Source organism: Triturus cristatus, chromosome 12, assembly GCF_964204655.1.
Source record: "Triturus cristatus chromosome 12, aTriCri1.1, whole genome shotgun sequence".
In the NCBI taxonomy this organism is placed as follows: Eukaryota; Metazoa; Chordata; class Amphibia; order Caudata; family Salamandridae; genus Triturus; species Triturus cristatus.
Window position 1 is genome coordinate 534,846,981 of NC_140595.1, and position 16,024 is coordinate 534,863,004.

The 16,024-nt window shown below is 43.3% G+C and overlaps 1 protein-coding gene across 2 annotated transcripts in view; it reads left to right on the forward strand.

The window, feature by feature from the left end:
- PHAF1 (phagophore assembly factor 1) overlaps window positions 1-16,024 on the forward strand; it is a 225,587-nt gene that overhangs the window by 153,989 nt on the left and 55,574 nt on the right. For both annotated transcript variants that reach the window (XM_085638616.1, XM_085638615.1), the window contains one exon: window positions 13,493-13,605. In XM_085638616.1, coding sequence (XP_085494742.1) covers window positions 13,493-13,605 — 113 coding nt within the window. The remainder of the gene's footprint in view (window positions 1-13,492; window positions 13,606-16,024) is intronic.

Consider the following 16,024-nt stretch of genomic DNA (forward strand, 5'->3'; position numbering starts at 1 on the left):
CTATTTGCACTCTGCCCCTAATTCATCTGTACGCTAACGCTCATCTTCTGAGAAAACACCTCTGCTCCTTCCCTTGGGGGGGGTCATAGCCCACACTACGGTGTGAGGAGGGAACCCATTTGATTAAGCATGTCACCTAACGGTGAGTTAGGGTTCTTGTCCTGAGGGAACTCTTCCCCCCCCCCTCCTCTTCTTCTACATAGTACTCGCTCTTCATTCATCCATTTTTCCTCTCTTTACCCAACACATAGCCAGACGTACTTCTATGTAAATAGTATAGCTTTTACATTGTCATATGCATATGTATAGAAATGTTTCTAAAGCAGTCTGGTCCTTCCCTTCTAATAATGACTCCTGGGTGACAAAAGTACCCTCTAGATAGAGGTCTCCCCATGTGCTGACCCTGTATTTCTGTAGCATCTGTCTGCACGCTGCTTCATTTGTAAAAGGGAAGGACAGGTGGTAAGACACTGGCACAAGTGGGGTATAAAGCAGTGGTTTATGTGATTATTTTTTTTGGCAAGTTTTCCCCCATGCTAAGGACGTACACGCAACTATGGCTTCTGCAGAATGGCAATAGGTTATCATTGACCCTAGATAGGAAGAGGGTAGGAGTGATATATCCTTGTTCAATGGCTAGATGCGGTAGGTATGGAGTAGGTTTATATCAATAAATGGCATAATGCGCCTGAGCATATAAATAATATTGTTTCAGATCTGGAGCTTTGAAGCCTCCTTTAGAAAGTGGCCTTGTGCAAACATCCCAATGCAGGCGAGGTTGCTTACCCTCCCATTACAATGGTAAGGAATATTGAGAAATAAATATAAGAATTTGGGTAGGACAATCATTTTCATGAGCAAGATGCGGCCTGCCAAGGTTAGGGGCAGCGAAATCCAGCGCATTATGCTTGCTGTAATTTTGGACAGGACGACACCATAATTTGCATGTATTGTTACTTCCTTGTCTCTGGATGCCAGCACATCCAGATACTGCAGTTCAGAGTTGCACAATTGTAGAGAAAAATCTGGGGTGAACTTTTCTGTGGCCCGTGTGAACCGGAACATTTGGGATTTGCCCCAGTTGATTTGGACACTTGGCAGCCTCCCGAAACGAACACATTTGTGAAGTTTCCCATTTAAACTACTTTGTCGGTCTCATAGATAAAGCATTATTTTGTCTGCATATAAAGAAACTAATAGATGTTGAGAGGGATATCTGAGTTCATATTCCCGGTGGTGTTTGCTAAGCTTTGCGGCCAGTGGCTCTATTGCCAAGGTAAAAAGCAATTAGCGGGCAGCCTTGCCTGGGTGCCCCTATAGATAGTAAACGGTCTTGAGTCCACACCTTTGATTCTTTTTTTTTTTTGATTTCAAAAGAATTTTATTATTTTAAAAGCGCAAATATGAAGCATAAGATACAAGCCAAAGTGATACAATTGATATCGGACAATAAGGTAATAGATACATTAATGTAGAATTAATAAATAGGAGAACAAATCATTGTCATACATTAATTTACAGACATCAGATAAATAAATTACTTAAGAAGGGAAGAGCCAAAATGATAACTGGCAAAGATATATATCAAAAGTATCACCCACAGATGGCAAATTAGGGAGAAGAGGAAAGAGAGGAAAGGAAAAAAGAAAAGACGGAAAGAGTAGGAAAGAGAGGAGGAAAGAAAAAGAGAGACAGAGAGAAGAAAAGGAAGAGGAGAGGATTTCCAGAGGAATCACCCAACACACAAGACAACACTAACCAGACAAATCAAAGGGATATTGCTCCACCAACCCTTCAGATGACAACTCCATGTACGAGTCTAAGGCTTTCCAAACACCAGAGGAAATAGAAGGAGAAAGATGAGCATGGTCCACTGACGTATGAGCACTTCGTAGAAAGGAAACCCAAGCCCACCAAGTATGGTAAGAGACGGACGAAAAAGATTTCCACTCCATGAGAATTACTTTGACTGCAATAGTTAACAAGAGGTCCAACAACTGTAACTCCATGGGATCCAAGGGCAAAGGGACTGGGGCCGCCAACGGACCCAAAAGAATTAATGGAAAAGACAGATGGAATTTGATGTTAAAGATGAGCATGAGGTGTTTGTGAACTAGATCCCAGAAGGGTTGGAGAAGGGAACAATCAAGGAACATATGTTGAAAATCGCCTGGTAGAAGCCCACAGCTCCAGCACAAATTGTCTTCTTTGAGATTGAGTGAATATAGACGAATGGGAGTCCAGTGAAGAAGGTTAATAGAGAAAAATTTAGACTGTGTTAGAGAGGGGGCAATTTTGTTACGAAGAGAAAATTTACCAATATCTTGCCAGGTATCAGAAGAGATATGAGCAGTAACACTATGATCAAAATGATGTACCCATTTTTGCTGTGTGACAGTTTGAGAAGGGAGTGTAGAGGACGATAAAAATTTGTAAATCCGAGACGCAACATGACCAGTCCTGATCCAAAGCTGAAAAAGCGTAATCATAGGGGAAGAAGGATGAAGGTGGACTTTAGCAAGTGCAACCTTAATCTTAAGAAAAGTATAAAAATCCAAATTAGATAGAGAGAATTGTTGAGCAAGGGATGAGAAAGGGGAAGGATCATTGTTGGAATCATAGAGATGTTTAACAAGTGAGACACCTTTCCCAGCCCAGTAAGACATCAACTCAGGGTCAATATTAATTTTGATTTTAGAATTGCGCCAAATAGACGACCATCTAGTTTTATGTAATGGAATCGCTACTCTCTTATCCACCTTACGAACCGCAGCAATAGTGTCTAAAATAATAGAGCGAGAGAATGGAATAGAAAGGGTGTTAGTGGTTAAAAAAGAGGCAGTCGGCAGTGGGGAGGCCAATTCCTGTTCTATTGTCAACCATGCTGGAACATGAATAGCTGGAGAAGAAAACCAAAGGGCACCCTGGGACGCCAGAAAAGCAGTTTGATACTTCCCCCAATCAGGAAAATTACAGCCTCCCATATCATAAGATTTCCGTAAAAATTTATAAGCAATCCTAGCCCTTCTATCATTCCATACAAATTTAGAAGTAAGCAAATCAAGTTCATGAAAGAAGGAATCAGAAAGCCTTACTGGAAGCATAGAGGAAACAAAATTAATAATAGGAGTAATCATCATTTTAAGAGTCTGGATACGGCCCCACCAAGAAATATGTTTCGGAGACCAATTTTCTAAAAGACGTCTCACTTTAAGAATAGTTTGGGCTTCGTTATAAGTAGCCGTAGCATATAGGGTGGAACAGAAATAGATACCCAGATATTTTAGCTGTTTAGATTGCCATTTAAAGCCAGCCGAACCCATATGAGAGGAGAAGCAGTAAGCATTTAAAGGAAACATCTCTGTCTTATCTTTGTTCAGAGTATAACCTGAAACTTTTGAAAAAAGAGCAATCGTATCCGAAATAGCAGGGATGGCCAGTTCAATATTATCAGAAAAAATGAGAACATCATCTGCATATGCAGCTGTTTTTATCTGATGAGACCCAAAAGAGAATCCCTTAATATCTGGATGCGAGTCAATCATTCTAAGGAGCGGATCAATGGACAACAAAAATAAGAGAGGGGACAAGGGACACCCTTGTCTAGTGCCCTGACAAAGGTTAAAAAAAGAAGACGTAGCACCATTCACCCGTATATTAGCCCTAGGTCGGGAATAAAGAGACATAACCATACGAATAAAGGAATCACCAAGATTATGTGCACATAGAACAGCTCTTAAAAAAGGCCAAGATACCTTATCAAAGGCCTTTTCAGCGTCAAGGGCCAGGGCAGCCGCCGGAAGATTAGATCGCTTAGCGGCACCAAGAATATGACAAAACGTACGAATATTATCCCGTGCAAGGCGTCCTTTTACGAAGCCTGTTTGGGAGGGATGAACCATTTGAGGAATAAAGGACTCTAAGCGTTTAGCTAAAATTTTAGCAAAGATCTTGGCTTCCATATTAAGAAGGGAAATGGGACGGAAGTTTTTGGGATCTGCGTGATCCTTCCCTTCTTTGGGGATAACTACAATAGTAGCATCAGCCGCGGAACCAGACACAGAACCATCCTTAATAAAAGCATCAAAAACGGATTGGAGTTTCGGGACAAGCACGGGAATAAAGGTTTTATAAAACGCAATAGGATAACCATCAGGACCAGGAGCTTTACCAGACCGAGTAGCTTTAATCGCGGAAATGATTTCATCAGAAGTAATCGGGCAATTTAATGATTGATTATCTTCCTCCGAAACGACTTTCAAAGGAACCGACTTCAAGAACTCCTGACATTGTTCAAAAGAAGCTTGGGCCGATGGGGTATATAAATTATTATAGAAATCACGGAAAACCTCAAGGATTTCTGCAGTTTGAAATTTTTTCATACCAGACTGGTCAGTAATAGAAGAAATTTGGAAGGTATTACAAGAAGATTCCTGGAACTTTAAAGTGGCTGCAAGAATCTTGCCCGCTCGATTTTTTAACAGCAGTCTCTTAGATTTCTGAGCCTGCAGGCCAATATGAGCTCTCTTAGTGACTATAGTATTGTATGAATACTTTAAGTTCTTAATAGACTGGAGGCAGGTCTTGTCCTGAGAGTGTCGAAAAAGGGATTCCTGACGTTTGATCTCATCTGCTAAGTCTGTGAGTTCCTTCTTAATGGCTGCATTTCTCCCTGACATACACTTAATGACCTGACCACGGAAAGTACACTTAAAAGAGTCCCAGAGAACAACAGGGGAACTGACTGACCCAACATTCTCAGTAAAAAAAGTCTCAATGTCATTGGAAAACTCTCGCACCAAGGACTCATCATATAAAATTTCTGTGTTGAGTCTCCACGAACGAGCTCGTGCCCTAGGGACAAAGGACGTAAGAGTAAATGTCACTGCGGCGTGATCGGAAACTAAAATAGGGTGGATAAGCGGAGAGGAAGAAAATTGAACCAGAGAAGAGTGAACCAAAAGATAATCAATGCCTGAAAAGGACGAATGAGGGGAAGAAAAAAAGGAAAAGTCACTACCAGTGGGATTGTGAAGACGCCAAACATCCTGAAGATGGGTAAGAGAGCACATATTAGTCATTTGTTTGTGAGCTTTAGGGGGACGAATGTTAAAGGCAGAATTCCTATCCAAGATAAGGTCCGTAGGCAAGTTAAAATCACCACCTACAATAAGATTGCCAGAGTGAGGGGTATCCTCGAGCTTTTTGGTGATCGCATTCCAAAAGGACGGGTCATCCTTGTTGGGGGCATAAATGTTCATGACAAATAAGACAGCATTACCATTGGACACCTTAGATAGTAACCAACGTCCCTCTGTATCCTGTTCAGAGGAAACGATAGATAACCCAGAGTGTTTAGAAACTAAGGTAATTACCCCATTCCTTTTACCACAAGCATCCGAACAAGCAACATCAAAGACCCACTCTTTCTTCAAGAACAACGCCTCCTTGGCAGAGAGCTTTGTCTCCTGAAAAAGGACGAGATCCGAAGAAAGGGATTTACAGTAGTCCAAAATCTTTGACCTTTTGACTGGATGATTTAACCCTTTAACATTAAGGGAGAGTATATTTAGTCCAGACATAGACCCATTATCAGGAAAAAAAGATATTCCCTATGTGACAAATGGAGCGCAACAACCAGGAGAGCTAACCAGCAGACATCAACAGCCAACACAAAACAGGGTGAGACCAAAGAGGAAATCCGAAAAGAAAAAAGGAAAGAGGAGGAAAAAGAAAGCAAAAGAAAACAGAAAAAGAGAGAGAGAAGGGCCCATCCGGCAGGTCTGAAAAAGACCAAATTCATACAAGGGGGGACATGGGAAAAAGAGCGAGGGGCCAACAGGAGAAATAACAACAACAGCATAAAAAGCCCCAGAACAGTGCATAGCTGATTATACATTTTAAAAGAAAAACTATCTAAAAACTAAGAGCTGGAATCAATTGTAACTTTAAAAAATAAAGCGAAATGAGAGACTATAAAAGCAACATGTTTGACCAAATTAATATATATATAACAATTAAAATGAATCATAGAGAGCGGTAAGAGCAGGAGAGAGAGAAAAAGGAAGCACGTTCAGGCAATAAGAGCTGATGGAAAGTGAACTAAAAGATAACATTACTATTAGGTAAAACCAGCCCAAAACGGACTCCATCAAGAGAAAGAGGACCATAATGCAGAGAAAAGAAGAAATACAATCTAAAGCATACTATATGATACAATATGGAACAATAAGTGAAACATACTAAAAAACGGCATATAACATCCTATCAATATAGCAGTCCGTGAATCCCTATGGCAGCTGAATAAGAGATCTAATACTACATATAAATATGTAAAATCTATATACAAACTTATAGACAACTGGCCATGAGTAAATAAAGCCATATACACCCAAACTGGCAGAATAAGTATACTTGCCTAAGTAAGTGGGCATGTAGGTAAGAGAGGCATAGATCTATCAATTACAAAGCATCTATAAAAAACTAACCTACTCGAAAAAGACAATTAATAACACAATGTACTGAAATCACTAAATGAAAAAATCAATAAAGAAGGTATAACTAACAACTATATGAATGACCCATATTAACTCTAAATATAGTCATAAATAAATACCTAGTAAACCGATATAATTAAAACACCTAGACAAACCATACAACAACACGTTGATAACGCAAATAAAAAGACAATGACCAACTCCATAAAATACGAGATAACAAAAAACAACCATGAAGCAAAAAGACCGACCACAAAAGGATAGGTTAAACCAAATTTCACCACCAAAGTCGACGCACATACCAAAGACAGACAACGGGAAAGGAAAAGGACCATGACCTAATACGTCGAGAAACAAACTGGGGAGGCAAGGATTAACAGGACGACACGCGAGCAGGAGTGAAGGCAAGCCAACATGAGATGCTACGACAAAAAATTAAAGGGTTTATACAATAAAACTAACAACACTAAAGACCAAAACACCATAACGATACTAGGGGAGCACCAAGAGACGACAGAAATACGTCAAAACCAATGGACAAAAAGACCACCGCGCAGATCTAAAAGCAGCTAGACTAATAGATCTGACAAAGACAAAAAACAATGGATTATGTATAGCCGCATCAGGTGCCAGAAGAACCAGGAACATGTGAAGCCCCCGTTTGAAGGTCCATCTGCAACTCCATTTGATTATCCAAAAACGAGGCCAAATCCGCAGGTTCGTCGAAAATTCTGACACGACCTTTGAAAGTAATGCGGAATTTTGAGGGACCAGCAAAGGAGAAGGGGATATTCATGTCCGAAGATTAAGGAAGCCCTTTCTCCTTATCACCGTGTCCCTGGCAAAGTCTTGAGAAATTGAGATACGATGGCCATTCCAAGAGACAGCTCTAACCTTCCGCATATGAGCCAAGATCTGCTCTGTATGTTGATGACGCAGCGGTTTAAAAATTATCGCTCTTGGTTGCGTAGCAGACTTGGGGCGAAAGGAGGGGACACGGTGTGCCCGTTCCAATTCAAAATCTTTATGGAAAGAAATTTGTAGTGTAGATGGAATCCATTGATAAAGAAACTCAATCATGGAAGATGCCTCTTTCTCAACATCCTCTGGAAGACCAAAAATTCGCAGATTAGATCTACGATTACGATCCTCTTGTTCAGTGAGGTCTTTCCTCAATGCTGCCATGGAACGCTCTATCTGCGTGAGAGATCTAGAGTGCTTTTGCATGGTGTCCTCTGCGCCACTAATCCGTGCTTCTGTACCTGAAACACGAAGGGAAAGGGCCTTGAAATCATTCCTGATGGCTAACACCTCCACCTGCAATAAATCTGTATTAGTCTTAGTAGACTGCGCAATTTCATAGACCTCATTGAGGCGCGTCAGGATGGACTCAAGAGTCGAATTAGTGTCTTTAGGAGCAGGCTCAGGTGTTGGGGAAACCTGTTTGGACCTCTTAAGAGATGCTTTAGATTCCTTAACGTCTTTAGCATTCGGTGAAGGGGCCATATTCTCAGCCATAGGGCAAACCACCTCAATAGGAACAAAATACACCTCCTCAGATATAGTGAGAGCAAGAAATGCCAGGGGCTGTAAAACACTCAATGTGCAAGATGAAAAATGGACAGGAAGAAATAATGTACTTGCATCAAAAAACGCCGAACAGAGAGTATGGCAGGCGATCCCAGTCAAAAAAACCACCTCACAAAAAATATCATATGCTGCAGGCGCAAGTAGGCACTCACCGACTACGAAAATAACCAAAATCAAGCCCAGAGCAAAGAAGCCTCACATAAGGAAGTGGCAGTGCGTCTGACGAATAATATGGTAGCAAAAACCTCAACAAGTTCACACAAGGGGCAGCACTGCAATAGGCGGCAGGAAAAAACAAAATAAACTCAAGAAAGGTGAAAAAAACGTCACCAGCTCCTGGATGTCTCCACTCCTGACAGGATAATCCAGTAGCGTCGTCGTGTAGAAGCGAGAGTAAAACTCCCTCACAGAAGAAACAAAATGGCGGCCGCTCGTGAAAACATGAAGCGCCACCTTAGAATGCCAATAAGTGAACTCTGGCCACCTTCCACCTCTAGAAAACTCCCTCGTAGCATACACTGCAGTTTCCCATGCAATATTCCATCTTCGGCGCTGAGCGGGGCAGTCGTCAGCGTCAGCAATGTCTCCGTCAGCCCTCGCTCTTCACGGAGCTCAAGCGCGAACCGCCATCTCGCCGCGGCGCGCAAGCCACGCCCCCCCACACCTTTGATTCTAACTTTCACCATGGGTCGTGAATAAAGAAGAGATTTCCATGTCGGGAATGAGGGAGGGAATCCCATCTGACAGAGCACCACCATGAAATAATCCCACCCCAGTGAATCGAAAGCTTTGGTGGCGACTTAGAAAGCCACCACTGCAGTAAGATCTGGATTGATCACCTTCAGGAGTGCGAAGAGTGTCCTTAAGTTGTGCGATGTGGACCGCCCTGTAACAAAGCCACATTGATCTGGGTGGATCAGGAACGTCATGAGTTGGGAAATGCGATTAGCTAGTATTTTTGCAAGAATCTTAACGTCACAATTTGAGTGCTAGGGGCCTGTAAGTTTCTCAGTAGTCTGGGGGCTTCCCGGGTTTAAGCAAAGAGATGATCATAGCTTCGTGCATGGATGGCGGAAGGAGGGCTGTTTCTCTTGCCCCCCTGATGTACAGATTTCAGGATTGGGAGTAATGTTCCATATGCGTTTTATAAATTCATCTGGTAGCCTGTCTGGTCCCGGGCTTTCCCAGAATGAAGTTGTATTATGGCCTCCCTGATCTCGTCACATTCTGCAGCCAAAAAGTTTCTTTGTGTTGCTTAACCATCCCAGTGCAACGTCATCAAGGTAAGCATCAATGTTTGTGTTGTGTGGATTGCAAGAATTGTAAAGAGTGTTATTTATAGAATGAGGCAAAGGTGTTCAATATTTCTGGTGTTTACCGCATCAATGAGCCCTCTGCATCTCGTATTTCAAGAATATCATTAGTAAAAATGGGATTCACTTGTCATGGTTGCTAAGGTATGACCTGGGCGTTCACCATATTCTCGAGTCGCGCATATTTCCCTCGGTAGAGACATTCTCTTTCCGCCATCTCCTGATATTCAGATAGGGTGTGACGGGTTTGTTTAGAAAGCTCAGGGTTCTTTGAACCGCCCAGCCAAGCCTCTACATTTTTCAACTTTGACTCCAACATACCAAGCTGGTCTTGTATGGACCACAATATCCCACTGCCCTTGGCCAGACAGGCACCTCACACAGTGACCTACAAGGCCTCCCATAGCAATCCCACCTCTGGCACAGACTCCTTGTTCTAGTCAAAGAAGTCTGCAATCTCTTTCCTTAGTTCCTCACGTAAAGGAGCATCTAGTAATAGGATGGGAGATAGTCGCCATGACGCCCCGTGGGGGGGTCCACAATCGGAGGGCATAGCTGCATTAGGACAGGGAAGTGGTTAGGGTCTGTACGTGCTAAATGCGTGCCCCTGCATATCCAGCTACTTGGGCCCTTAGACACCAGCCAATAGTCCAGTTTCGTCCAGCTGTTATGTACACCAGAGTAGAAAGTACCCTCCTTAGCCGAAGGGTTAAGGGACCTCCATGTATCTATAAGTAAATGTTCCTACATAATATCTCTGACATATCTAGCTGCAGTGCTATGAAATGTGGTTGGGTGTGTGATCTATCCATATTCTTGTCTAATGTAACTTTAGAGTCTCTCCCCCCCCCCCCCCCACCCCCCATAGCATGTTTGGGGAGCCAATATCCATAAGTCTCCCTCAGAGTCTATCAAAGAAGGTCTGGTCAGTATTGGGACTATAGCAGTTAACTATGGTTACCAATGTCGAGTCCAGCCTCCCCATATCCATGTGTATCGCCCCTGGTCGTCATTTGAAGCACCCATTGGAGTATATGGTATACCTTAATGGACGAGGATGTTCGTTCCCCTTGCGTAGGAAGAAAAAGTGGCAAAATGACTGGGAGATGCCCATGTGGCTGCAAATGTGGTTTGGGCTGAATCGTTTAGATGAGATTCTTGCAGTAGGGCAATGTGTGTGTTACACCTCTCTACGTTGGCAATTGTGTCTACGTTTACGTGGGTCACCCAAACATCTAACATTCCAGATTAAGCAGTTAAATTGTATGGGGGTGATGTCGGCCTACCTGTGACATAGGTAGCCCTCTCGAGATGGGTGAGCTAACATGATGGGACAAAGCATTGGCATAAGCATAATTTTGTGTGGCATGAATAGTGTGGCAGCATCAGCAATTGATTATGTGCACATCGTAACAGTTCAAACATTGATATCGACAAATCGTCAAGCCAGCCTGTCTCCGACTGTGGTGATGGTGCTCTAGACACTGCAGATGAGAGCTTTGTTGGAGAGTTGCAATGTAAAAGGTCTCCTGCCAGCTGCGGGATATTAAATGTTCTTTTCCTTTGTAGGAGACCTGCAGTCTAGCAGGATAAAGCCTGGCATAGAGCACATCTGTCATTCTCAGGTTCTGCTTAATGGGTGGAAGTTATTTCTACAGGACCTTGCTTCCAGGTCTTCTGTTTTTTCGCAGATGTAATCTTAAGAACTTTCTCCATTTTGAACAATTGTTCGCTGCGATTGGAGCCGGTATCGTTGACTACGGATATGCTTTGTTCCACTTCAGTTGAGCACCCATCTTGCTTTTCCAACTCGTGTGTCTTGGAGTCTGTCCTGGTGCACATGGTGTCCATTTTAATCTCAATGGATATAAGACTTTGTTGCTTAGTTATGAGAAGGGTTTTCAGGTCCACTGCATAGTTGGAATCTTGGATGAGTGGATCGTCCACATCCGTCTTACCCGTGCCGCGAATGGCAGTGCAAGTAGATCTGCGGGCCTCAAATGACAATTTAGCTTTCTGGCCATCTGCTTTTTCTTTGTTGACACCAGGGGGACGGGTGGATTGGGGGAGGGGGGGGGACTTATGGGGGGGGGGGGGGGTGTTGGAGCACCAATGTGTTGATGTATGATAAGGTTGCTGGTTTTATCTTTTTATCTTCAATTGGAACAGTAGGTGCAATGACAGGAGCATTCCAGAAGTATAATGCCAGAAGAATTCATGTCACCCCAGAAGTAGCATTAGGGGCATTATTTCAGTGTCTGATTGGGGAGGTGCCACAAGGTGAATTGCATTCCGCAGACCGACTGCAGCCCCCTCCAAGACCACATGCTCCTGAGCAACGGAGTCCGGTGTAGCACACAGAACCAGTCCTGCCTCTCCCCCGTGGCCTCATTGGGGGCACGAGCAGACCAGGCGGCAATAACCAAGCAGGTCGACATGATGGAGATCTGTGACACCAGAGTGAGCTCTGAGCGCTCAGTGTTCTATGCAATCTGGGATGATATGAGTGGGGCACCCTAGACCTTGTATCACACCTTCAGCAGATTATGTCGCAGGCCGCCACTCATAAGCAACGAGCAAGTTGCGGCGTAGCGGGCAAAGTGAGAGCGTCACAATCCTTTCTGCATATTTGATGTTGCCGCATGCAGCACCACCAAGCCCATTCATAAGGAGGACACTCAATAATCACCCCCGTCTCTCTGGGCTTCATTTGAAGTCGGCACCTAGGCCATCTTTGTTAACAGTGGGTCCTGTGACTCGTCACTCCCATGTACAGCCACTTACAGTCTCTCAACGTACCTTTAGACATCTTCACCTCAGCAATGCGTCAGGTGTCCCCTTCACCGGCATGCGTTCTATGGGGTTGCAGCAGTGGCTAGTCGCCCTCAGCACAATCTCTGGTAGCGAGGTCTCACACCGCCACCCGCTGAACGGAGACTGCACCCAGCGCCCTGCGGCCATCTTCAGATCCACTAGATTAGCAGGCTACAGGTCAGCGTAGGTTTCAAGGCGCCGCTGTGACCGTGTAGGGCACGGCAGGCCGCGCCCAGGCCTCGGCAGCATCTAATGCCTCGGCCACCTGTTACAGCGGCCAAAACAACCCCGCACATGGGAAGGGGACACGCTCCACCTTGTTCGAAAACGGGTCTTGATGCAGGGGGCGCTCCAAATTTTATTCCCCACCGCCACTCACCAGGGCTGGGCAGGACCTTTCTCAGTATCAGGCATCTAGCTGGCTGCCATTGTCACCGCGTGGTCGCCAGCGAGATAAACAAATTGCCGGGCTGGTACAGTGCAATTCATGGCCAGCGAGGACAGGAATCTATTACCTGCATCGTGGACCCAGGGGTCGGCAGCTTGTTGGTGCGTGATGGCTCCGATTGTAGCAGGATAGTGGGAGATTTTTCCCCTGGGCTGCAAGAGCCTCACATCAGTGCGGCCATCTTGCGTGCTGGCTCGCTGGCGCCCCAATGTTTTATATGTATTTTTGCATGGTTATGGCTTTTAACCGAATAAAGGAAATGAGATCAAAAGTGATTGAACAATAATGATAGTTGGTGTTTCTTACCCTTCTTGCAAACCTTACCCTGCGACTTGGGCTCATGTGTCTGTTGAGGGCCAATCACTACCATTATTAACTGATTAAGTGGTTAGTATTGATTTATGGGTACATTTAAATTTGTGGAGAGCCACCTAATGAAGATACTAATATATGCCTTCTGCCTGGACATTCTAATATGTTTTTCCTTCAAATCTTCCTTTTTGACTTAGAATGATCAGCCCTCAATGGGTGCAACTTTCAGATATTGTCAACATCCTTCTTCTGACGGCTATTCAAATTATTATACAGACTACCCTTGATTAGAAGTACTTTACCACAGACTGGGCAAATAATGGGTTATAACACTGGTATGTTTAAAAAAAGAAATCTTAGCTACTTGGAAGAGCTAATTAATGAGTTATTGATCTAAAAAGGTTTGACATGGTATGTGTCCTTAAGTATTTGGAATTAAGAGACTACCGATACTGCACCAATTTATGTTAAACACCACATCTTGAGCTGATTGCTAATGAAGAACTGATTGTTTTCAGGGCTCCCGTGATGCCACTTGGCTGTTTCCTTGGAAATGTGTACGCAGAAAACGTCGATGTGTTGCGAGATGGAACTGGCGTCTCAGGTTTACGACTCCGTTTGCTTACTGCAGGTACATCCACTAGGTGGGAGTTTACATTGAGACGCATAGTCTGTTGCTTTTATGGGAATACCAATTGGTTGTGGAGATAGATTTAGCTTGTAATCCGTTTTTACCTATTGCAGAAAATAAAGGATGTCAGTCAGACTTTTTTGTTTAATTCTATGATTATACCATAAAACCTGAGATCAATATACAATTTGTAATCACATAAAGGATGATCTCTCTCTCTCTCTCTCTCTCTCTCTCTCTCTCTCTCTCTCTCTCTCTCTCTCTCTCTCTCTCTCTCTCTCTCTCTCTCTCTCTCTCTCTCTCTCTCTCTCTCTCTCTCTCTCACTCTCTCTCTCTCTCACTCACTCACTCACTCACTCACTCACTCACTCACTCACTCACTCACTCACTCACTCACTCACTCACTCACTCACTCACTCACTCACTCACTCACTCACTCACTCACTCACTCACTCACTCACTCACTCACTCACTCACTCACTCACTCACTCACTCACACACACGTTTCACACATGTTATAGTTAGCTGGACATTTTACTGATAAAAAACCAATGAAATTCCCCTGTTATAGTTAGTGCAGGCAACTATAACTCACGCGACCGCAAACAAATGTATCTTCCTTCTAAAGAAGTGTTGGATCCAAATGACGCCAAAATATTGTCAACGCAAGACATCATTCCTCTGCAAATCAAATGTTGAAAAATAACAAAATTGGATATCTGAAAACAGTCTAAAACTAAACTCTCAGGTCCAATCACAAAGTGGAACCCGAGCTATTATTTAAAGTGAAAGGATTCAGACCCCCTTGGCTACAACAGTGAACATGCTCGGTTTTTACATAGATTGTGAATATTGGATAGCATTAATAACGAGCGAAGAAGCTCAAGCTGCCAAGTTTAATATGAATTATCTAAAACAAATAGAGCACCCTCTCTGTAAAGAATATTTAAAGACAGCTGCTCATGAGAGAATTGCATCCAGAACGAGTCACGTCAAAATGTCTGGTCTGTATTTATCTGTAGTGTTGACATTAAAAGCAATACTTAACTGAGCCATGCAGACCATAAGAGAGAAGAAATGCAGCTACATCTCCCCGAATCATAGAAATGTGTACTCCCTTCTACTGGAGGGCCAGATAAAATTAAAAATAGGCTATCTAAAAAATGATGCAATAAACCCAAGTAGACAGGGTGGATTTGATAGAATTGAGTGGTACTAGACCCTCAACAAGTGAGAAATCACTGCTTATGGAAAGATAGGAGTTTTAAACAACACAAGTATTGAGGCGGTTGTGTACTGGGTCCTCCACAGGTATTTTGAACTTGCTATAATTTAAACTAAATACATTAGCCTACATACTAGCTTTCAGAAAAGTCCCCACCTGTTCAAGTTATCCGTGGGATAATTCTTAATAATGATTAGAGAAATTTCTATCTAGTCTTTCTTTCACAAAGTAGCCCCCTATTTAAATAACCATTTAGGTCTTGCCCCCCGTTTGATCACATCACCCTCTGATTACAGCAGCAGGTCCTGTCCTTGCCCTCTTCTGCTGGCTCTGCTGCCTTAAAATGTCTGACTGCCGCCTGCACCCTTAAGCTACCAGCGTCCAGTGAGGGGAGAGTCTTTACTTTTTCATCAATTGGGAAATGGTGAGGATAGATCACTGGGACTTGCAGCCAACCCGCAAGTGTCCAGTCCTAACTTTCCTGTTCATCCCTCTGGAAGCCCTGTTTCTTGCTGGCGTTGTCTGCCACACACCTCTGTTTTCGAGGCTGAACTTATTGCCCTGCTGATCAAAGGGGCCATAAAGGCGTTATTTATTTCTGGAGCTACTGATAGCTCAGCAGAACCTGAAAGTAGCTCCCTGGATTATACCCTTCCACAGAAAGTAATTCAGACGATCTAGCCATTTTAAAGATGGCAGTGCTACACAAATTCTTTTTTTTTTTCCAGAAAAAGGCAAGATTCCCTTTGAGTGTGTTACACCAACATGGAAACTACGTATTTAATAAACAAATGTTTTTTTGTGGTGACTTCCATCAAAAAAAGCATTACTCCAGGTCAGCAACTTTATTTTGCAGCACAGACAATACATGGTATCCTTTCTAAACCCTACTTTTTCAGTGCTGTTGTTTACCTAAGTCATCTTCTTAAGAGAGACACTCAAGCGATTTTGTTCACAGCATACAGAATCAACTTTTATCACACACCACTTTTTTTTAAATAAAGTCAGTCCCTGTCATCCAACATGCTTCACTGTTCTAACTCAGTGTGACACTTGACCAAACCCACCAAGCACCTCTTCTCAAGGCGCATCCAGATCCGTCTCAATTGGCCTTTCTGTTTTGCTGCTGTGCAATTCCCATGGATGTTGTGTATGTCTCTCCATTGACCATATTTTCCTGTCATTTAGAGAACT